The sequence below is a fragment of the Puntigrus tetrazona genome, chromosome 3 (assembly GCF_018831695.1).
Source record: "Puntigrus tetrazona isolate hp1 chromosome 3, ASM1883169v1, whole genome shotgun sequence".
Classification (NCBI taxonomy): domain Eukaryota; kingdom Metazoa; phylum Chordata; class Actinopteri; order Cypriniformes; family Cyprinidae; genus Puntigrus; species Puntigrus tetrazona.
In genome coordinates this window covers 1,959,618-1,984,549 of record NC_056701.1, presented here as the reverse complement: position 1 = coordinate 1,984,549, position 24,932 = coordinate 1,959,618, and the positions used below count along the sequence as shown (strand labels likewise).

At 39.0% G+C, this 24,932-nt stretch overlaps 2 protein-coding genes across 2 annotated transcripts; both read left to right on the top strand.

Moving 5' to 3' along the window:
- Positions 1–1,432: 1,432 nt before the first annotated feature.
- LOC122330083 (E3 ubiquitin-protein ligase TRIM35-like) lies at positions 1,433–6,395 on the top strand. Its single transcript, XM_043226897.1, has 6 exons — positions 1,433–2,333; positions 2,429–2,524; positions 4,048–4,278; positions 4,353–4,375; positions 4,457–4,578; positions 4,829–6,395. The coding sequence occupies exons 1-6, from the start codon at positions 1,941–1,943 to the stop codon at positions 5,305–5,307; spliced, it is 1,344 nt and encodes a 447-aa protein (XP_043082832.1). The 5' UTR covers positions 1,433–1,940; the 3' UTR covers positions 5,308–6,395.
- A 2,959-nt stretch (positions 6,396–9,354) lies between these two features.
- On the top strand, positions 9,355–23,821 carry LOC122330004 (sodium- and chloride-dependent GABA transporter 2-like). The gene is given in 16 exon segments (XM_043226776.1): positions 9,355–9,493; positions 9,646–9,780; positions 9,873–10,013; positions 10,103–10,190; positions 10,404–10,536; positions 10,708–10,842; positions 13,096–13,172; positions 16,850–16,876; positions 16,986–17,110; positions 17,759–17,871; positions 20,859–20,925; positions 20,928–20,994; positions 21,338–21,420; positions 21,498–21,598; positions 21,770–21,931; positions 22,048–23,821. Coding segments are annotated over 16 exon segments (1,725 nt in total). The 3' UTR covers positions 22,180–23,821.
- Positions 23,822–24,932: the final 1,111 nt, after the last annotated feature.

The following is a 24,932-nucleotide window of genomic DNA, read 5'->3' as shown; positions in this document are numbered from 1 at the left end:
TTTCTGTCATGTTTTGATGAGAGGATATTTTACTTCATGTTGCTTAAATAGAGAATAAATCCTGTTTATACACTTAATAAAGCTTTCATCTGTTAGACGGCAATCAGAGCATACTGTCTTTGGGCTGTTGATGTGATCTCTGCAGTATTTGTCCAAGACTTATAATTCATGTTATAAAAGAAAATTAAAATTACACATCGATCACAGTATAATGCAGTAAACATTACTTTTGTGTAATTATGTTTCTATTTGTATTTTTCTCTGCAACTAGAGCTATAACCTTTTCTCAACCCTCTTTCATGGTCCACCTTTAATTGATATGAGGCAGCAGTAATGATGCTTTATTAAAAATGGCATTGTGTTTCTTCCATTTTCAAGTTTGTTTTTTGAAAAAATCAGTGTTGCAGAGTTTATAATATCTTAATATCTTAAAATGAACATTGTGTTATTACAACTTTTGAAAAGTTACCTTTTATAACAATCATTGCAATTACGTTTTAATATATTGTAATTTCCCAGTCCATACTGAAGTCATGTTCTTGTAGCTAGAAATGCATTAAGCAATCTCACCTGGTTTGTCAACTTTGTTTTGTGTTGGTCTTGTGTTTTGTTGTTTTGTTGATGCTGGACATGGCTACTGTAAAATGAACATCCCGTTCACACAACTTTTCCCGCCCCACGTTACTGGTTATAACCCACCTGAATGCATTTGAATTGCCTCTGGAATTGGGGCTGGAGTCACTGCCAGCGTTTCACCCTAGAAAGTCTATGTACAACAAAACCCTTGATTGCATTAAATAAACCCACCTTTTTAATGCAATTGGGTCTGCATCTGTCCTTACATGGTTAATGATTTGCATGCATTATATTCATGGTAGTTTCTAGACTTTCCCCTCAAAGCCTTTGGAGAGGGTTCACGCTAGTGACATCTTGTGGAAAAAGCCTTTGCATCAGCAATTTTTTTATTTACTGTTTCAAATCAATTTGTTCTACAATTCTCATTTTTGTGTGAATAAATGAGTCAATAAACGATCAAAATAAATGAAGATTGTGGAATGGTTCATTGGCGTGAATTGATACTAGAAACCTTTGCAATGGTTTTTAAATCAATATGAAGCAGGTGGTTGTGTGCAAAAATGGAGTTTGGGCTGTCACAGATCATGTGGTGATGGCAAAACAAATCTACTTTACTTACTAAAGGATCTACTTTATCGGCGGGATTTTCAAACCTGAATCACACCAAAACTGTCTGAATCACACCAAACATGGAGTAGTTTTGAAGCTGTTGCAGACTCCTCTGGGACTGGCCCAGCTCATCTTCTATCAGTTTGTGTTCCTCAGGGTCTTGTGTCCTCTCCCCAGTGCTCTTCTCCTCTACACCAACGACCGAGCTTCAAAAGATCCTCGGTCAAACTTCCTAAAGTTATATTTGATGAAATATTTATGAAGATGAGTGGTGACGGATGTTATGGGAGTGACGTGATGGAGCTCAGGAGATGCGGATAACATGACCTTGACAATTAATAAACTAACAAATCTGCTTCTAATATTGAATTAATTTCTAATTACAATATTGAAATACTCGTAAAGCCTTTAAAAATACTAGAAATCGCGAATGGAATTGGGAATCATTAAAAAAAAAAAACAAACACATAGCACATTTAATTAATTTTGTTTGCTTCTCTGTTTCCTTTAAAAAAGTCCAGAAATGTGTCTTTTTAAACATGCATTGATGATGTTCACTGCATTGCTGCGGCCTTTCAAGATCTGGCATGTTTCAACTCATCTTAGAAGACGAATTTGGTGGCCAGGTAAAAAAAAAACTAAACAAAACATAACACAAAGAGAAGTTTCGGTTGCTTGGGTTCTTTCTGGGGATATTTGAAGTCATTCTGAAAGTGAAAGCGATGTTTTAGATTTCTGCTGCTCGTTAGGTGAACATGGATTCTCCAGCCGAATACGATTACAGCTGCCCGGTGTGTCGCGAAGTCTTCAGCGCTCCTGTTATTCTAGAGTGCAGTCACAGCTTCTGTAAAGAGTGCCTTCAGAGGTTCTGGAAGATCAGGAAAACCCGCGAGTGTCCCGTCTGCAGGAGGTCCTCGAGACACGACCCTACGTGCAACCTCGCGCTGAAAAACCTGTGCGAGTCTTTCCTGAAGGAGAGGAACGAGAGCGCTTCCCCGGCGTCCGAGGAGATCTGCGGATTGCACGGCGAGAAACTCAAACTCTTCTGTCTGGAGGACAAGCAGCCTGCGTGTTTGATCTGCTTGACTTCACGGACGCACGACAGTCACGCGTTCAGACCCATCGGGGAAGTGGCTTCGTCGTACAAGGTGGGAGATGAAACACGCTTATAAGCGAGGTCTTATAAACCACGTATGCCTCTGTGCGCTTTCGCTAATGAGCCCGTTTCATGACCATCCTGCAGGACGAGCTCGACGCGGCGCTGAAGCCCTTGCGAGAGAAACTTCAACACAAAGAAAACATCAAGGGAGAGTTTGAGAGAACCGTTCAACACATCGGGGTGAGGACGGATTCTTTTGAAGTTTGAGAAGATGTATTGCTTGTATTTTCAGAACGGATTGGGTGCATATTTTTTATTTCTCAAACCATTTTAACTATTGCGCATTTAAAAAAAAAATGTAACAGAAACTGAAACTCGCTGGAGTGGGCGGGGCCAACGTGCATGCGGCAATACCATTGGCTGGTGCTCATTTTCAGCAGAATCGTTTTAATCATGATTAATATTTAATATTGTTGTAAGATTGGTGTAATCTAATAGAAAAAAATAGATCTTTGTTTTTTATCTTCATTATTATCGTTGGTCTTTTTTCACAGAGACACGGAAAGACCAGTGAAAGCATAGCAACCCAGTAATTCGGTTTAATTTGAAAATCTGCATTTTCATGCATAATAGAAAAAAATAGAAATGCTTTATTAACTCACATAAGTTCAAGTGTTATTAAGGCTGGAATACACAACAAAGTCTTATTCCTTGCAGTGTGAGTGTGTGTGTGTGTGTGTGTGTGTGTGCACTTAGATGGGTTCAGTGCCGAGTTCTGTAACATTTCACATCACATTATGCTATCTTTCTATACGCACCTTCATTACGCTGTTTTCTGTTGAATCTGCCAACTGAATTGGTTTGGCTTCTTGTAACTATCGTCAGCTTCTCCAGAAGTTAAATTGGAGGAAACCAGGGCAAGAGTTACACAATGTAACAGTGTATTCCAGCCTTTGAGCCATTTAACACTTGTGTTTTGTGAAAAAAGACTGATTTGCATACTTTAACCTACAGTGACAGAACATCTGCTACTAGAGTACTAGTGCTACTGTAGTTCAGAAAGTTTGAATTGTAGTTAAAGGGTTAGTTTACCAAAAATGAAAATTAGCCTATGTTTTCTCACCCTCAAGCAATCCTAGGTGCATATGACTTTCTTCTTTCAGACAAATCCAGTCAGAGTTATATTAAAAATACTGGTACTTCTAAGCCCTGTCATTGCAGTGGGTGGGTGTTTTCCTTTAATAGTCGAAAACACATTAAATAAAGCCTGTGTATCCATAATAAAATGATGCATGCGTTTTTGTAATAAATTTTCTAATGTAACAACAAATGCTTTTCTTTCACTTCTGTTGATTATAATATGCAAAACAATCCATATTTCAAATGAAATAAACACTTCTCTATCACTATTGTTTATATGCGGAAACAGTTCCTGCGGATGACGTATGACATTGGCGATTATTGATGAATTTGGAGAGAGAACAAAACATAGTGGTAGTCATGAATTAGAAGCATAATATGAGGATTTGTAAAGAAAAATGTTGGAGGATTTCGATAGAAGCCATGAGGAGACTGGTTTTCCTTTGCTAAAAGTAAGAAAACTTTCCTTCATCTCCTGAGGCTTGTGTGTCAGTAAAAATGGGCTACTTTTAAATTTTAGGTAACTAAACCTTTAACTAATACATTTATTCACTCACTCTTCATGTTGCTCCAGAATAATTTGCATCTTTAAGACGACTGAAGTGAATGTGGTTTGATTTCAGTCTCAAGCTGATCACACAGAGAGTCAGATTAAACAGCAGTTTGAGAAGCTTCATCAGTTTCTCAGAGATGAAGAAGAAGCTACAATCACTGCACTGAGGGAGGAAGAGGAGCAGAAGAAGAAGATGATGAAGGAGAAGATGGAGGAGATCAACAAACACATCTCAGCTCTTTCAGACACAATCAAAGACATGGAGCAGATGATGAAAGACAATGACGTCTGCTTTCTGAAGGTCTGATTTCAGATCATTGATTGATTGATTGATTGATTGAGTTGTTGATGATAAATGGTGTGTTTGTTCTGCAGAAGTTTCCGGTCTCAAAGGAAAGGTGAGTGATCTGCTGGTGTTTCTGGTCTCTCTGCTTCTGAAGTCAAATCCACTTTAGTCCTGATCCCGAATCTTCTTCCAGAGTCCAGATCTCATCACATCCGGATCCACAGACACCTTCTGGAGCTTTGATTCATGTTCCACGATACTTGGGCAACCTGTCCTTCAGAGTCTGGAAGAAGATGCAGGACATCATCCAGAACAGTGAGTCTCCAGAAGATCTGTGCTCTTGTACATACACTGGACATGATGCATGGGGGAAGTTTTATAGAATGTAGCATTATGTGTGAATAATTAATTGAGCTATTACACCAAAATGAGCCATGAAAAGAGAACATGATACAGTTACACTTATACAGCAGATCATTTTATTTACATGGAATCCAAATAGGGTTCACTCTTGATCATTATATGAACTTAAGAATAAAAGCATCTGCTGATTGTGTCTCATCAGCTCCTGTGATACTGGATCCAAACACTGCTCATCCATCTCTTGTCCTGTCTGATGATCTGACCAGTCTGAGATGGAGTTTGAGCAGTCAACTATTTCCTGATAATCCAGAGAGATTTGACGAGTATACCTGTGTTCTGGGTTCAGAGGGTTTTAACTCTGGGACACACTGCTGGGACGTGGAGGTTAAAGATAGTTTATACTGGAGTCTTGGAGCAACTACAGCATCAAACCAGAGGAAGGGACCTGTTTTCTTTAACAGTGAGGTCTGGTGGGTGCAGTATGGACTGGATGAGCGGTTTGGTTTTCCTGTTAATCAGAGGCTGGAGAGGGTGAGGGTGTATCTGGACTATGACAGAGGAACACTGTCCTTCTCTGATCCTGTAACTAACACACATCTACACACATTCACAACCACCTTCACCGACACTGTCTTTCCATTTTTCTGGTGTAATGATTTGAAAATTGTACCAGTTAAATGAATACTGTAGTCTGACAAATGTCAGAAAAGTGGTCATTCCTCTAAAAGGGACCAAACTGTAACATTAATGGGGTCATATGACCTCGCTAAAGAGAACATTATTATGTGTATTTGGTGTAATGCAATGTATTTATGCGGTTTAAGGTTAAAAAACTGTATTTTCCACATACTGTAAATTATTGTTGCTGCCCTATGCCCTGCCTTTCTGATGTTTACAAAGCTTATTGTTTTCAGAAGCCAGCTGATTGGCCAGTTATCCAGTGCGTTGTGATTGGCCAAATACCTCAAGCGCGTGATGAAAATATATATAACTATAATGCAATGACCTGTCATGGTGAAAAAACAATAAATGACATTTGAAACAAGTCATTTGTTGCATCCAGTTAGGGACATAATTACTGATTATAATGACATCTATGTAAACACAACACCATGTCAAAATATGATACAAAATCCAACCTCTACTCTACACCGCTCAATTGGTTCTTTAAATAATAAAACATACTTATAGGCTGTGAGTCAGAAGAGCCAGACTGTCCTTGCAAAGTTGGTATTGACCCACTTTTTAGAAACAGACTTCATAGGTCTCTCTGCAGGTTTAAGAATCATTCTTCCGTAAAAAAAAAAAATCACTGTATACTTTCTTATATTTGTGTCAAACTGTTTTGGAACAGTGTTCTGGAACTTTCAACGAAACATAGCATCTCCAGAACATGGCGCCGGCAGCAACGCTACATCAAAAATAGTAGCTCTGCCTTCTTTCTTTGCATAAACATTGTGGTCATAAAATCTTCCCACACAGTGATGGTGGTGAGTTTTAGAAGGTGTTTTAGGAAGGCATGGTAGAGTCTTAACTTTTAAAAAGAGTATCTCTTTGGGTTTGAGACTTTAGTCTATGCACAAACAGCTTGTAACACACCAAAGATAAAGGAAAACTTCAAAGGAGATGCATGAGCTGGTTTCAAGAAATCTGGTCTCCCATGGATAATTGTCAGCTTTCATTCTCTTTTTGGTGTTGGTCAAAAAATTTGGCGATGACTCTATTGGGGAAATCTAACACCAGATGCTAGTGATGTACGATTCTTAAAAGTTGCTTTTTGATCCCCATGCAAAGTAGTTGCTTATCCCCATGCAAGTTTCATGCATTCTTCAGTAAAACAGTTTTTGTGATTAGTAGTAAATGTCCGTCACACAGAGCTGTAGTTCACTGATAAGTTATGCAATAGTGCATTCATAATCGCAGATGAATCACATTCGATTATTACTGCGATATTGCCCTAGTCAATAGTATTGGTACTGAATCAGTGTACAGAATCAGTTTAGTACCCACCAGTAGGCAGATTCTATAAAACACTGCTGTGCATTCAGTATTTTTAAACACTGACAATGGTTTTGTTCTGCACATTGGTGTATCCGGTCATTATTTAATTAAAGTATAAACACAATAAAATTGAGAGAATACCTTCCCAGTGAAGGCAACTTTTCACAAGAGTGCAGAACTCCATTAACATCTTCAGTGATTATCAAGGGAGTGCTCTTTATAATCTATTCACAGTTTAAATAAAATATGCATTTCATGCTTCTGAGCACACACTGCACAGTTTCAGGAGTGATAATCGTATTTTATTGTGAGACTGAATACGTAGTACAAAAATTAAGTGACCCTTTATTTTGTCATCTTCAGCGTAACTGTTTTATGACACTTGCTTTACACTGGATTTCTTAAGAGGAATGTTTACTTAACTTAAAAATATTTGAAGGCTACATGCTGTTATATGTATGTATGTATGTATGTATGTATGTATACAAAATAAATGAAATAATTTGACATTTTTCAAATGCTTGTTTTCCCATTCAAGTGAAATTCACAATGCAATTAAAAAACTCAGTTTAAAACCCATAGAAAAAACTCTAGGGAACTCACTGTGAATTAATCTTTCAGATTTTAACATCATCCCTGCACCACCCTATAATTTTTTCTATGGTACCAAAATTAAAATCAATTATCTAAATGTAAACGGTGTTAATGAATAAAAACAGAATAACCCCAAAAAAAAATTTTTTTTGTTTCTGTGCATTTTGTCATGTTACTAAAACATTTTATTACTAACATATTTTTCAGTTGCACGTTTTTATCCATTTCAAGTGTCTTGATTGACATTTAAAGAAATCAATGTAAATTAAAGCAGTTCATCAATGGCAGCATACAATTGGACGGTTCTGTGACTAACACGTTACTACGCTGGTTACTGAAACAAACTGGTTAAAAATGAACAAATTAAACAAGGCAGTCAAAAGTCAGCATTACTGTCATGCCCAACTCAAAAATAAGTGATTGAACTGGTTTAAAGCAGTTAAACGTTTATGTTGTTGGCAGAAGAACAAAACTGAGGTGCGAGACTTTTCAAGCCTTTAAATGTAGGACAGAGAGACGAAGAGAGGGGAAAATGGGGAGCGATGTAAGACTTGATCTGTTTTTATATTCAACAATATCAGTTACTTATTCAGAAATGGTAGTGTAGAGTTTGGATTGGGAAGAGATGTTTTCGAAGCCATTGGCTTGCTTAGTTGGGGGCACTTCATTTCTAGCGATTATCGCCTATTTGATCACGAAGATACTATTTAAAATGAGCTGATCTAGACAATGACGTCTCTTCTTTTATTAATGAAATGCCTTTGGATGGAAATGAGTGTTTAATCTTGTTACTATCACTCTATTCACCCAATTTGACGCTGTTCAGTGCTTTGACATAATCTGTTTTTTTTAAAAGTGTGTACGCTTGGAAGTTGTGTTGCCTTGCCTCTGAATAAGTTATTTTTGTGCATAATATTTACATTTTTCGTAAGTCAGCTGATCTACGAAAAACAATAAAAGCAAGAATATCACCACAAATGCTTCTTCTATGGTCAGATGAATCTAAAATAAATAGCTTTTTAGCATCAAACTGTCACGGCGTGGTTGCGGGAAGGAGCACTCAACGGGAATATAACTTTTAACAGTCTTTAATCTTCTATGAAAGAGTAAATATCAAGACAGACAGACAGACTGGAACCACACGCATACATAGACGAGACCAGACGTATAACAGGAACTTATATAGCAGAAAGTAATTGACATAATTAACTGAACACACCTGAACACAATGAGACGATTAACTGAAGACAGAAAGTAGGTCACACGGAGCACATGGGACATGAAAACAACAACAACAGTCCAAACACGTGACACAAACACTCAAGAGTGGGTTTGGTGAACACATGAATCAATGTGTACAAAGAAACATAATGCTGTATTTTTTAATGCTGTGGGCCTATATTTCTGCTGGTGGTCCTGGACATCTTGTTTAGACACATGGCATGGAGTAAAAATAAAAAAGTGACTAGCTCTGTTAGAAATGTAATAATGGGCAGCGTTTGAATCTTCCAATAGGACAATAATCCAAACGCAAACCTCAAAAAAACAACACAAAAATGAGTCGCTGTGCACAAAACCAAGCTTCTGCTGGTCATTCCAGTTCTTTGACCTGAACCCTGTGGAAAATGAGCGGGTGAACTGAAGAGAAGAAGCTGGGAAACTGAAGGGGCTGGACTGATCTCTAACCTCATCAGAACATTTAGAGCAAATCCTCAGCTCAAGTTTCAAAAGTTATTTAATAAAAGGACGTTGTAAATTGAGGCTTTTTAAAATGTAATTTATTGTTCCACCAATTTGCACAGCTGACTGATACTAAGACAAGACACAAACTTTAACGTTTTTATAACTCAGCAGCTCACTGAAAGAGTGCGTGCTAGAGGCTGTAGGTTTTACATATCTAAATATTTTTGCCTGTTTTGATTGAATTTCTTTAAATTACATATTTTGCCTAAAGCCTGCCCAACCATCACACAATAAATTTTGTCAGTAAAAAAAAAAAGGCAGTGCTGAAAAACGTGTCCCCCTCCCACTAACTTATTTCTCATATTAAGCTTTTGTTAGAGTGAGCACTAATGCAGAATCACAGCTGTCTGGATGGCGGGAACAAATAACTGGTCAGAACGGCGTGTCGGTATGAAGACAAGCCAGGGACAGATAGAAGAGAGAGGCTACTGGGGGAGTAAAGCAGAGTATATTTTAGCTGTGGCGGGAAATGTGGTCGGTCTGGGCAACGTCTGGAGGTTTCCTTACCTGTGCTACAAGTACGGAGGAGGTAGGAGGCTGAACAAATACACAAAGTGTTGGGTTTTCATTTTGTTTTTCAGATTTCTTCATATATCGGAAACCAAAACTGTTGTTGAACGTATTTAACTGCACACTCTTTCTCGGCATTCTGTGGTATGTTAATGATCAATTATTGCACAGGTGCATTTCTGATTCCCTACCTGGTGTTTGTGGTGACTTGCGGGGTGCCTCTGTTCCTGCTAGACACAGCGATGGGACAGTACACACAGGAAGGAGGCATTACATGCTGGACTCGTCTCTGTCCACTGGCTGAGGGTGAGAGTCACAAAGCAGCAAAAATGTACGATTCTTCAATGAGCTAAAGGCATTTTACTACATTTATTAATCTATGCTTTACTGTATGTCAGGTGTCGGCTATGCAGGGCAGGTCATTCAGGTGTATAACTGCATGTATTACATCATCATTCTGGCCTGGGCACTTTTCTTCCTCATCTTCTCGTTCAGCTCCCAGCTTCCATGGGCCAGCTGTGATAACCTGTGGAACACGGGTGATAATGACACCCTTATATAAATCAAGCAAATGAGCAAATGTTTAAATAAAAACAAAACAAAAGGTTGTTTTTCCTCTCTGTTGTAGACAGCTGTGTCAATCTTGCTGCAAAGAATATGAGCCTCAGTTGGACAACACTGATCAACTCAACATCTGCAGCTACTGAGTTCTGGGAGTAAACACAAATTATATCATCCTTTGCACAACTAGAATAACTACATACAAGTGTTCTTATGTGAATAGAAAATTTTGAAAATGTGTGCACAAGCAACCTAATGAGTCTTACCTGAATATTCTACATGAACAAATTTTATAGCAATAAAATAAATAATAATTTAATAAATGTTTGTATAAAAAGCATACAATTTATCCCTGTCAACTTCTACAGACGCAGAGTGCTGGCTCTCTCTGGGGGTATCGAGGAGGTCGGTAAGATAAACTGGGAGATTCTTCTGTGTCTCATTGCAGTGTGGATTGTAAGTTATTTCTGCATCTGGAAAGGAGTCAAATCTACAGGCAAGGTGTGTAAGTGTACCAAATTACAAAGTGGGTTTTTTTGTAAGTTTTTTTTGGAAAGTAAACAATGATTTGTTTGTCAGAAGGTAAAAAATATTTCTTAATTTGTAATAAAAGAAATTGTTTGTTCACATTAAGTTATTATGATCCTTTCTCGTCTTGTACTGCACCTGTAGGTGGTGTACTTCACAGCTACTTTTCCTTATGTGATGTTGCTGGTCTTGTTGATTCGTGGGTTGACTCTTCCTGGAGCTCTGCAGGGGGTTGTATTTTACCTGTACCCTGAACCGTCTCTTCTCGCTGACTCACAGGTAACCAGTGTCGGGGGAAACACCTTACTTGTAACTCAAGTTTAAGTGACTAGTAAAGTAAAGTAATGCATTACCTTTATACATTTATAATGAATATCTGCGTTCCTTATCAGGAACTCAAGCTGCATTGATGCACATGCTCTGAATCACATATATAATTAGTTCAATGGAAGGGCAGGATGTCATAGGAGATTAAAGTCATTGGCCGGGAAGCATAAAAGCATGTGGAATGCAGCCTTCAAACTTGAAGCTTTCTGTCATTCAGCATTTCTGTCATGTTCATATCACTCTTTATTTCATAAGCTAGTGAAGACAACATAGTGTAAAAACAGGATCTTCTTACAAGATCTAGATTGTTTGCACAAGCATATTATATCAAGCGCATTATACATGAATCCATTATAAGCCACATTTCTGACCTCGCTGCCCAAACAGCGCAACAAACTGTGTTCCAGCTCCTCATTCGGGGAGCCACTTCTCTCACTTCCCAGAATTTTGGAGTCTGAGTGACACTCCTGGGCTGGAGGCTTTTAGCAGGAGACGGATCAGTGGATCGTTATTCTCGCTGAACAGTCTTCAGTTAAAATGTCCTGAGGGCCTGGGGAAGAGCTGTGTACTCTGCATTATTCTGTGCCTGTCTCTCTGTAGTGCCCTTAATAGGGGTCTGTCAGCCCTGCCAGAGTTCCAAGGTGCAGCAAGCACTGCTCTCTGTCTCTTCCACCCAGAGATGTAGCGGAGCAGAGAAGAATCCCAGAATGAATACCGGATGCCAGTCTAAAGAGACTGGTCACCTTTAGTGGGACATCTGGAGTTGTGGGAGCCTGCCAAGTGTGTCTCAATAAGTCCTGTCTAGCAGGCTCTGGTTTTACCTCCTAGGAGATGACGTGGGTCTGGGTACTATCATGTCACTAGGAGACATCAGCAGCCCTGGTGCTCTTGGCTCAGGACATTGGAGGACAGACCCCTCTGGCGAAGAGCGTTATACATTGCATTACACAGTGCCCTCAAGAGATTGGTCTGCCAACCCCAGTTCCAGGGTGCAGCAGTCTCCAGCGAGCACAACTCTTAGTCTCTTCCACCTGGGAATGTATCAGAGCTGACAGGCACCCTAAAGCAGCTAGATTGGTTGTTTCCATTCCGTGTGCCATTCCAGAGCACAGGGAACAGCAGAGGTCATTCTTGAGAGAGAAATGTGTCTTAGTAGGTTCTGCACATTGCCCCACCTTGGTGTGTGCTGGACAGGCTCTGGTTATGGAACAGGAAGTAGACACTCTTTTGAAGGAGGAGGCCATCGAGGTGGTCCCTCCTCATCCAAGAGAATTCTGGTTCTACAGCCAGTACTTCATAGTTCTGAGGAGGGATGAGGACATTTTAGATCTCAGGCAGCTGAACCGCTCAGTCATGAGGCTGAAGCTCAGGATCCTCAAACAGGTTGGGTCTCAAATCAGTCCGAGGACTGGTTTGTCACTATAGATGCATTCATCCACATCTCTATCCTTCCCTCTTACAGGAAGTTCCTGATGTTTGCTTTTGGGGGCTTAGCTTACCAATATCAGGTTCTTCCATTTGGCCTTGCACTCTCCCCCTGGGTTAAGACTGGACAGCAAGAATTGTGTGTTTTTTCCAGTACAGAGAATCACTTATTTTGGTGTGGTGTGAAGGCCAGTCACTCACTGTCAAGCAGTTTCAAAGACTGCTGAGTCTGATGGCACCTGCGACCCCTACAGTGGTTACTCAAGACCAAAGGATTCTCCCTGGGGTGATATCCACTCTGTATGGTCAGGTTCACACCTTTCATGCCTTAGACATGTGGAGATAACCTTGGTGCTTGACTCAGGGCTGGGTGCTGGGAACTTCTTGTCGCTGACAATTAGAACTTTTTCACAACATTGTAATTTATTTAGATGCACCTGTATAATCGTTGTGGGTATGGGGTAGGGCGGGTTGTAAAAATAGATACAGTGGTGCCATGTCAGGTTGTCCGTTCTCGTCTAATCTTTGTGGAAGATTAAAACTTTTAAAAGTTATATTCCTGTTGAGCAATCCTTGCTGAACCACACCGTGACACACTGATGTAGCTGATGTGACAGCTGATGTGATGTGACTTTTTCAAATAAAGTAATACATTTTCAGTTTTCAGAAACAAAAATATTTTTATTTATTTATTATTATCTTAAGTAGTAAAATACAGTTTTTAAAAATGTAAGCTAACATTGTTATATTGAAATGACAAATCTGTCTATGTGTACGTAGGTTTGGATGGAGGCCGGGGCTCAGATTGTTTTCTCCTACAGTATATCTGTTGGCACTCTCACTGTATTGGGTAGTTACAATATCAATCAATCAATCAATCATTTTTATTTATATAGCGCTTTTAACAACACAGGTTGCATCAAAGCACTGTACAGTATAATGACAGGGATGTATAGTGACGAGAGTGACCAATTTCTTATTAAATGCAGAGACGGTCTCTGTAGTCAATTCAACGATGGTCACTAGAAGTTAAGTGTCCCCAACCAAGCAAGCCAGAGGCGACAGCGGCAAGGAAACAAAACCCCATGCATACAGAATGGAGAAAAAAAAAACCTTGGGAGAAACCAGACTCAGTTGGGGTCAGTTCTCCTCTGACCGGACGCCCAGCACTTAACTTCCAGTTCAATTTTAAACGCAGCTGTGTCAGGTAGTGTAAATGACTTAGTGTGTGCGTGTGTGTGTGTGTGTGCATCAGGATCTGGTGATCTGTCGGCGGGCGCATCTAGGTGTTCTGGTCTCTGATGAACATAATCTCTGGGTGCTGATCCACCATCTAGTCTGGATACATACTGTGAAAACAGATTGAGAAAGAAACAGGACTAATATTAGCGTAGATGCCATTCTTTTCACGATGTCACAAGTACATCGTATTGTAGGAAGTAGTGTTCCCGGTTCCAGCAAATCTAAGTAATGCAGCCTAAAAATCCTTTAACAGATTTGAATAATAAAAGGTGTGTTGATGTGTTATGTGTAGGCTAAGTTAAAAAGATGTGTCTTTAATCTAGATTTAAACTGGCAGAGTGTGTCTGCTTCCCGAACAGAGTTAGGGAGATTGTTCCAGAGTTTAGGTGCTAGATAGGAAAATGATCTGCCGCCCGCAGTTGATTTTGATATTCTAGGTATTATCAGATGGCCAGAGTTTTGAGAGCGCAGCGGACGTGCAGGACTATAATGTGATAAGAGCTCGCTCAAGTATTGAGAGCTAAACCATTCAGGGCTTTATAGGTAATTAATAAGATTTTAAAATCTATTCGATGTTTGATAGGGAGCCAATGCAGTGTTGACAGAACCGGGCTAATATGATCATACTTCCTAGTTCTAGTAAGGACTCTGGCTGCTGCGTTTTGGACTAGCTGAAGTTTGTTTATTAAGCGTGCAGAACAACCACCCAATAAAGCATTGCAATAATCTAACCTTGAGGTCATAAACGCATGAATTAATATTTCTGCATTAGAGGTTGAAAGCATAGGTCGTAATTTAGATATATTTTTAAGATGGAAAAACGCAGTTTTACAGATGCTAGAAACATGATTTTCAAAGGAAAGATTGCGGTCAAACAGCACACCTAGGTTCCTAACTGATGATGAAGAATTAACAGAGCAGCCATCAAGTGATAGGCTGTGTTCTAGATTATTATATGTGGGGTTTTTAGGTCCAATTATTAGCACCTCTGTTTTTCAGAATTTAACATTAAGAAGTTACTCATCATCCAGCTTTTATATCGACTATGCATTCTGTTAGATTCTCAATTTGGTGTGTATCACCAGGCTGCGCTGAAATATAGAGCTGAGTATCATCAGCATAGCAGTGAAAGCTAACACCATGACTCCTGATAATATCTCCCAGAGGTAACATGTAAAGGTTGAAAAGTAACGGTCCTAGCACTGAGCCTTGAGGAACTCCATATTTCACTTTTGATCGATATGATACCTCCTCATTTAATGCCACAAACTGATAGCGGTCAGATAGATATGATGTAAACCATGCTAAGGCGCTTCCTCTAATGCCAACATAGTTTTCTAGTCTATCCAAGAGAATGTTGTGATCGATAGTATCGAATGCTGCGCTAAGATCTAATAGCACTAATAACGAGATAAAACCACGATCAGATGATAGAAGCAGGTCATTAGTAACTCTAATGAGAGCAGTCTCAGTACTATGGTACGGTCTAAAACCTGATTGGAAATCCTCACAGACACCATTTTTTCTAAAAGGAATACAGTTGTGAGGATACTACCTTTTCTAGTATCTTTGACAGAAAAGGGAGATTAGAGATTGGTCTGTAATTTACTAAGTCTTTGGGATCAAGATGTGGTTTCTTAATGAGAGGTTTAACTACAGCCAGTTTAAAGGTTTTAGGAACATAACCTAATGACAATGATGAATTAATAATGTTCAAAATAGGATCTATAACTTCTGGAAGCAGATCTTTTAATAGTTTAGATGGAACAGGGTCTAACATACATGTTGCTGGTTTAGATGATTTAACAAGTTTGTACAAGTCTTCTTCTCCTATAATAGAGAAAGAGTGTAATTTTTCCTTAGGGGATCTAAAGCTCATTATCTGATGTGAAACTGTAGTTGACGGCTGCATATTTACAATTTTATCTCTGATGGTATCAATCTTAGAAGTAAAGAAATTCATAAACTCATTGCAGCTATACTCTTGGGGCATATTAGCACCTGTTGATGCTTTATTTTTGTTAATTTAGTCACTGTACTAAATAAATACCGGGGGTTGTGTTTGTTTTCTTCTAAAAGGGATGAAAAATAATCAGATCTTGCTATTTTTAATGCTTTTCTGTATGACAGCATACTCTCCCGCCAGGCAATACGAAATACTTCTAATTTGGTTTTTCTCCACCTGCGCTCCATTTTCCGGGCTGCTCTCTTTAGGGTGCGTGTGTTGTCATTATACCATGGAGTCAGATTGTTTTCTTTTATCTTTTTAAGTGCAAAGGAGCAACTGTATCTAAAGTGCTAGAAAAAAGAGAGTGCATAGTTTCAGTTACATCATCAAGTTTTTGCATCGTATTGGATGAGCTAAGGAATTGAGATAAGTCAGGAAGGTTATTTAGAAAGCTTTCTTTTGTGGTGGAAGTGATGGTTCTACCATACTTGTAATAAGGTGCAGAGTTTACAGGTTTAACTATACAGAGTTCACATAAGACTAGATAGTGATCTGAAATGTCATCACTTTGCTGCAGTACTTCAACCATTTTAACATCTATTCCATGTGACAGTATTAGATCTAGAGTATGATTTCTACAATGAGTAGGTCCAGAGACGTGTTGTCTAACCCCAATGGAGTTTAAAATGTCTAAGAAAGCTGATCCTAATGAGTCTTTTTCATTATCAACATGGATATTAAAATCGCCAACAATTAAGACTTTATCTGCGGCCAGTACTAACTCAGTTAGAAAATCAGCAAATTCTTTGATGAAATCTGTGCTGTGCCCTGGTGGCCTGTATACAGTAGCCAGTACAAACATGACAGAAGATTTATCACTAGCACATGATTCTGTAGATAATGTTATATGCAGCACCAAAACTTCAAATGAGTTATACTTAAAGCCTGCCCTCTGAGAAGTACTAAGAATATTGTTATAAATTGTAGCAACACCTCCCCCTCTACCTTTTAAACGTGGCTCATTTTTATAGAAATAATTTTGGGGGGTAGATTCATTTAGAGTAATATAATCATCTGGTTTTAGCCAGGTTTCTGTCAAACAAAGCAAATCTAGCTTCTGATCATTGATCAAATCATATACATAAAGTGCTTTTGTGGAAAGTGATCTAATATTTAGCGAGCCAAGTTTTATCGTTTGCTTATTTGAATTATAGGTAGTTTTAATTTGTTGGACATTAATTAAATTATTGCTTTTGATTAGGTTTGGACATTCTCTGCATATTCTAATTCGGGGAACAGACACAGTCTCTATAGTGTGATATCTAGGTGAAAGAGTCTCTATGTCAATAAATACAACAACAATTGCTACAAGTTAGTATACTTAAAAACAGTGATATAGGTGAAATAAATGAGTCAACAATTACAAATGGACTATAAATATACTATGAATATGTATTAAATGCATATCTCCGTCTATCAGGGACTGCTTTTGGCTTTGTCTTCTGAACAGTGGCACCAGTTTGATGGCTGGTTTTGCTGTGTTCTCTGTGCTGGGTTTTATGGCCCATGAACAGGGCGTCCCCATCAAGGAGGTGGCAGAATCAGGTACTGCAACATTAACTATGTTTCCATCAACCTGTTTTAATGTGAATTTGATGTTTTAACGCTCACTTAAAGTGTTTTTTTTAAACTTGTGTGACAAAGTGTTAATGTGAATAACGGGAGATCAAACAGATTTCTTGAAAAGAATCTTCCATTCACAGCAAAAACGTTTTTGTGTTCATTCTATGAATCACATGTACACATATTGGAGAAATGATGGTAAGATCAAATTTAGGATTGTTTCTGCACAACATTTTGTAAAGGAGGCCCCAGAATGTTTTTATGGTCATTCCGAATTTCCTGAGCAAAATCTGTCATCAAAATATGTATAACTGCCTCCTACACCTCCCAGTAAGCAATAACTGCATTTTGCATGTTTGTTCTGAGGTGCAATTTATCTTATATTAATATTATTAGGGTATATATTTAGTGGCTTCTCCTAGTTCTTCTTATTGATATTTTGTGCCACTTTTCGGGAAATGACAATTTTGTTCTCTTTGCCATTTTGATTGGAAACTGTGCTCATTTGCAAATGCTTTATGCAATATTTCAACTTAATGCATACGTTATATTAGATTCACAACTTTGGGTGGACAAGGTAAAGGGCTTTTTATCAGAGAATGTGCTCAGCATGAGATTTCTCTGTTTCAGGTCCAGGACTAGCGTTCATAGCTTATCCACAGGCTGTAGCCATGATGCCTTTCCCTCATTTGTGGGCTGTTTGTTTCTTCATCATGATTATTTTGCTGGGACTAGACACCCATGTGAGCTTAAACACACACTTACACATAAATTGTGTTAGCTTGAACCAAAAATTATGAAATTACAACAAATGTTTTCTTTAACAGCGATCTGCAAAAGAGGACAATGAAAGCAAATAAAATCAGCAAAAGATTAATGATATGCAAGTGCTATAACAAGTATCAGTTAGTTTTAAGAAATAGGTTAACCCCTTCAATAAATTAAAATAAACAGTTTTTTTATGTGTACTGCATTTCAGCAGTAGTTCACCCAAGAATGTAAATTACCCCATACTTTACTCACCCCCAAACCTTGATTAGTGTTTAACTTGGGCGTCAAGTGTCTCAGGAGTCTCAGCTCTCAGCAATGGCTTAAGGTTGTGGCAAGGGGACATAACGTCTCTGTTCCCTCCATCAGAGAATGAGGGTTACGTACATAACCGAGGCGTTACCTGTCTGTCAGTCACTACAAGTTGTGATGACAAACTGGGGTCCAATGTAAAACGCCACAACCTGAACACTACAACTGTGACTACTGGAGAAGCCAACTGGCTGTTCCTGAGTTAAGAAAAAACATCTACAAGAAGGGCTTCCAACCTTCCAAGAGGGTGCTAACCTCTTCTATTTGTTGTACAGGTGGCAGAACAATATAGACTTCCCAAAAGGGGGGGTGACATGTGGAATATATACTGACCTCAGGATGATTTATCCTTCTGGCACCCCTCAGGAACTTTACAACGAAATTGTGCTTTCTCAAAGACTTGTCTACTGCATTATGATGGGCTGCAATGGCAGCCACATACACTTTCAAGGTGGAGGGTGACAGTCTACACTCCAAGGTGGAGTCGCCATTCTCTGGGGAAGGTGAGTTGTTGTGAAAGCACGTTGACTGCACGATTGAGCTCCCCCAGAATATGTACAGCATGCAGTGATCTGAAATGTGAATGATTCCAGAAGAGGAATGACAGGCAAGCTGTGACATGCAATCTGACCATAAACCCCCCTAATGGTTGATGTATGAAACAGTCGCAATATTGTCCGTATGGACTAATATGTGCCTGTCTTCCAGCAGTTGCCTAAAGCTAGATGCACTGCCAGTAGCTCTAGGCAGTTGATGTGTCAAAGCAGACAAGACCCTGTCCAGAGCCCTGAGACTGCCTGTATTGCATGTAGTGCCCCAGACTGTCTGTGGTTATGACCACATGCTGTGACACTTGTTCTAAGGGCACCCCGGCCCATAGAAATGCAAGGTCTGTCCATTGGCTGAAAGTGTGACGAGAAGTCGGTGGGATTGTCCTGTCCCACTGCGCCATCCCAGACTCGGGAGTGTATCCAGTGCTAAAGTGGTCACATATGAAGCAAGTCTTAGGGTCTCTTTGTTGTCTAGGGGGCTTCCTGCAGTGATGCTTGATGCAACAGCCTTGACGGGGTCTGAATTGGATGTTGTTGCCACAGGGGGGTTCCCTTGGCGACGACCAGGCCAAGACGAAACCCGCGACAAAGCAGTGGCAGCTGGAGGATCACACCAGGGGAGGATGTGCTGAACCACCTTGGTCTGCTGCTGTACTGTACTGCCGAAAACTGATTAGTAAAGTCCTCAACAGTGTCGCCAAATAGCCCAGTCTGGGAAATGGGAGTGTCCAAGAAGCGAATCTTGTCAGCATCATGCATCTCGGCTTGGTTGAACTATTGATGCCTGTAGAGCGAAGTCGGTCACTGTACGCAGATCCTGCATCAACCCTGGGTCAGAGTCACCCTTGTGCAGCTCTTTCAATGCCTTGGCTTGGAGGACCAGCAGGATCGCCATGGCATATAGGGTAGAGGCGGTTTGGACCACAGTGCTGTAGGTCTTAGCAGCGAGAACCGCCGTGGTCCTACAGGCTTTGGAAGGAGCATAGGACGACACCAGAAGGCCGCAGTTCCTCCACTTCATTCTCCTCAGTCAACATCTGGTCCTCTCTTTGTGTACCAAACAAAACAAGAGGACTACTGTGAGACAGCCCTCCTGAATTGGCAGAACCGGCAGAGTGGCTCTTACCACAGCCCTCAGATAAGCCAGGTTGAGTGACAACAGAAGGTGCCGGTCCGTCCCGAAGGATAAAGAGGCGGAATCGCAGCACTGTCAGGAACTCCAGACCCCACACATTGAAGACAGCATTTGTGGCCGTCATTAGCGGACAGATAGCGACCACACCCAAGAGGGCACAGCTGAAACGGCATCTTGAAAAGATGCAAAACAACTATGCTAAGAAATCACTCTTTTAGGAGAGACACGCAGCGTAATTGCTGGAACACAGGAATACAACTGATTATGTCGTCAACGCCACCCAGAACAGCTTTTGTTTTCAGCTTCTCCTCTAGCACTTCAGAGCCAGAAGTCATGAGACTGTCAGCTCAAAGCAAAATCTGATGAGTGGTTACACCTGTCTTCTATTTATGCCCGGCGTGACGGGAGGGCTCAGGATTAGTTAACAGCTTGGCAAATTTCATTGACGCTTTCTTTTTCAGAGCTAATAAGGGCTCCAAGCAAGTCCCCAGTCTGTCATCACAACATAACACGTAGTGACTGACAAACAGGGAACTCATGTTTCTCACAAACACACATACTGCCCTTGCTGAAAGTCAGTGATTTGAGCTGTAACTTTAAAGGTACAAAATGGTGAGAACCAGAAAGGCACAAGTGACATTTCACCAACTTTACCGGAGGATTTACAGATATAAAAACAAAACAGAATATAAAACGATTAGAAAAGCTAATGCTAGTTTAAAAAGCAGTAAATGAATAGAGTGCTAAAAGGGAAAAAAATCATTTTATTTATCTATTTTCTTTTCTTTTTATTTCTGTTTACAAATTGTTTATTCACCTTCATGTCATTTCAAACCTGTATGCGTTTCTTGCTTCTGAAAACCAACATATTTTACAGAACATGGCACATGACGAATTACATGGAAATTTTTCTATCTTCGAGTGTCTTCACAGTTCTCAGGTGCTCCTGATGTTCTTTTTAAAGTTTGTTGCAGTGGAAGCTGTGGTCACATCAGTGATGGACCTGTTCCCAGCGGTTCTTTGCAGAACAGGCGGCGAGAAATCTTCCTCCTGTTCTTCTGTCTTATTTGCTTCTTGGGGAACTCTTCATGGTTACAGAGGTCAGAGAACACCATGTTTTTGTGTGAGAGAGTACAATAAAAACATGAATGCAGATGTGTCCGATGAGTGCATGAAGAGGAAAAGGATTTAAAAGTATCTAAATGCTCTAACACAGGATAACAGTAATTGTTGAAAATTATTTAAAGATCAGACCTTTTGTTAAAGTATATGGGTGAGTACAATGAACAAAATGAATAATTACACAACCACTTGATGAACACTAAATGTAAGGAATTTTTGGTTGTATAGATAGACAACAAATTCAATAACTGAAGATTTTGCCATGGCAAGCGTTGTGGTTCCTCTCTCATCAGTCCTGCTTAATGCATGAAACCTGCAGAGCGGGATGTATGGATCTACTATGCCTTGGAGCCAATGTCTGTTCCTGTCTGCGTTTGAGTCTCTGGCCATGGGTTGGATATTTGGTGAGTCATGCACACAACATAAAAGCAATGGCAGCATTGGAAAGCTAGTGATTTGTACTTTTGCTCTTTGATCACAGGAGCTGAGAGAATGTTTGACGTCATTGAAGACATGACAAACTCACGACCCAACTACTTATTCATTCTGTGCTGGAAATACCTGACTCCTCTTGTGGCCACGGTGAGTGTTTTTGGATTTCTTTCATCTGTTTGAGTTTCACCGATGCTTTGATCACTATTTTAATGGATATTGTTGGTTTTTATATTCCTAAATGAGGCATTTCTTTACCTAAAGCACATAAGATCAGTTCTTCATGTTTCTTTAACGTCTCTTTCTCTTCCACATTCTCAGGTGTCTTTTATCTGTTCTGTGGTGCTACCAGCCCTTGACTTTCAACCGTTGTCGTTTATCTGGGCGTATGCTGTAGGCTGGTTGCTGGCCCTGTCCTCCGTTCTGCTGGTTCCTGGATTGGCGATTGGACGACTGTTAGCTGGGAAAGAAAGCCTGAAACAGGTGACTGAGCTTTCATTAAAACTCTTTAACTATTTAAACAAAGCAAATCTGCACAACTAACCAATTCAGTCTATATAAACCACGTCAGTACTACTAAACTGTGTTTGTCTTGACAGCGTTGGCTTCACCTGTGTAACCCAGACACAAACCTTCCTCTCACCAATAAGCAACGATCTGGAATAAAGGAAAGAGTTTCCATCACAGAAATGACAGACTTGGTCAGAATAAATGTAGAGGATGCTCCATAAAAAGTCAAAAAGGGCCTATTTTCAGCAACAGAAAGTACTGTTGTCAGGAAATATTTCTATTCATATATTTCTAATATTTCTATATCATTTCTGTATTTCACTTCTAGCTCGTGGACCTATCCGCACGCTGCACTGAAAACTTGGCATGTTGTACTTCACATCTTCTTGCGACAAATTGCTTGTGGTTTTTCTCATTTGCAAATTGCTTTCGGATAAAAGCTGTTAAATAAATGTAAATGCAGATCAGTCTTTGTGAATATCCTGCTATCCCCGTGGCAAGTTCACATCATTCTATTTGGCATGAAGCCGACTTTTCTGTTCACTTTCTGTATTTCAGAGCAGCTGTAGGCCATCACATCAACCCCCGCTGCCAGCACAAGATTTATATCACATTTCATTTAAATGGGTTTTATTAAGCAGGCAAATGTCAAACATAACTATGAACCCTTGAGGAACTAACTAAGGAGGAACTATCAAAACAAACTGACTATCATGACTTTCAGATATATAAAAATATAAAACGATGTATAATCACCCGCCAATAAAAGTTGTTCATATTTTTTAATAAAAATGTAGCATTTTATCAAATTAGTGAAGCAAAAGTGATATCTAATGAAATATATCTCTCTCCTGATTCACAACAGGGATGGGTTTTGTTAATGTTTTAACAGTATTCCTAGTCTTACAATACTGTTTATCAATCTAGTGCTTCTCATTGGCTCTTAAACCCCCGCTGTCCTCATCCTCGTTCCTACAGCTTGAGGAGTGTTATGTTCTGTTAACACTTACTTCTTATTGTATAGCAGTTACTGAAAATGTATGTATGACTCAACTCTTGGTAAAGCGTTTAATCTCGTTTTTTATTGTTACATTTTTGTGTACTTGTGGTTTATTTAAAAAAAATTTTTTGCCTGTAGATTTTTAAGTTATGTGCATGTACCTACTCATTATACTTCAAATCACCTGTTCCTTCATTTTCGTCTGTATTTTCAATCAAGAAGTTTTGAGTTCCCAAAATAAAAAACCAACTAACGAAAACTAGAATGAGATCAAAATAATGTTAAAAAAAGATGTTAGAATAACATTAAGAAAGCATTATCAGAACATTATTCTGTGTTTTAAACTCGGAGAGCGGTGTTCAACTAAAATAAAACTAAACTAAACAGAAACAAAAGACTCCAGAAGCCTTAATACTTCAGTAAACATGAACTTAAACAGGTGTCTTTCGTCTTAGGGACAGCAGTCCTATTACATACTTAGGCTATCTGTGTCATCCAACAAAAGTACATAAAGGTATACATGTTAAGTAAACCAATAACTTTTTTTGAAGACTACATAAAAAATGGCTATCTAAACATATATACTAAATATTGACAAAAATGCAAGGACTGTTTGTCGATTTTTCTGTCAAAACGAGGCAAATGACTAAAATGCAACTAAGACTTTTCAAGCATTTTCGCATTTTCGTCTTAGGAGTAAGACTAAATCAAAAATGCCTGCTAAAATTAACAGTATACCTAACCTCCCACTGCTGCCAGGTTTACTTCATATAAAGTATAACACTTTCTTTACCATAAAGCCCGTTCTTGATGATTGGCGAGTGATTGGGTTCCCAAGTAGGACCCCATGACAACGTCCCATAACCCCGAAACTGTATTTTCAATTTTCTTTTTAAAATGTAATTTATCTTGTCCAATTCCGCTAATGTTGACTGGTGTTACGACGTGATAAAACTTTAAAGCTTAATAATTCAGCAGTAGCAGCAGCTAATGGATGCATGCTAGAGGCTGTGGGTTTTACATATTTCATTTTTTTCTTTTTAAGTTTTATTGCCTTTTTTTGGTCAGTTTTAGACACTCCCAGCTACTGAGTTCCGGGAGTAAACGAAAATCACTCATATATATGTCATACATAAAACTAACAAGAACAATACAAGCACAGGAGCTAAGCACTGTGGCTGCCATTCGCAGCACCATCATGTCTTCAATGCAGATAAACCAGCTTCAGTCTTTTCCCTGTACTATTTATAATCAGTACATATTTTATTACAATTCAATTGACTCACAAACATTGCCAATAGCAAAATGGTTTTGTTGAACGTAAAGAATGTACCGGTTCCTCTACATTGCATTGCAGTCAAACTTTATTTTAGTTCTTGTGAGAAAAAGTATTGTTAAATAAAAGTCTGTGTATGCACCAACTAAACTGAATTTCTAAAATTAGTACTAGTTTGAATTTGATGCTCACCTCACACTAAAATCCGACCAGGTTAAAAAGGTGTGGAAAAAGCATATTACAGAGTACTGGTAGACAGGCGAAAAAAATGATCATATAAATGTGTGTGTGTTTATAACCAAAGGAAATGATCATCTTTGTATAAAGCCAGAAATAGCTCACTTAAACACTTTCATTTTCTTACTACAGGCGAGGTCAAGAATTCAAGACATTCCCCACATCACATGGTATAAATGCACAGAAGAAAGAGTTTATTTCACTTGATGTTACTGAGAGAAACAATACCATACTCAGCTTTGACTTATTAATGTATTTTATATGTGTGTGTTGGATTTATTAGAATTAAATACATAATAGATTAAATAATATTTGTTTTTATTGTTATTATTACTACTACTACTACTTTTCAGGCAGATGCAGTGGTGACCTTAACATTTCATTTGAATATGTAAAATTTGTAGGTGGTTTAAATTAAAAGCTGTAAAAATATATTTAAGTTTGTAAAATATTGTAAAAAC

Coding starts and splice junctions, on each gene's coding strand:
- LOC122330083 (XM_043226897.1), top strand. CDS start 1,941: ATGGATTCTCCAGCCGAATACGATTACAGCTGCCCGGTGTGTCGCGAA. Junction 4,279..4,352: donor ATGACGTCTGCTTTCTGAAG/GTCTGATTTCAG, acceptor TTTGTTCTGCAG/AAGTTTCCGGTCTCAAAGGA. Junction 4,579..4,828: donor GCAGGACATCATCCAGAACA/GTGAGTCTCCAG, acceptor GTGTCTCATCAG/CTCCTGTGATACTGGATCCA.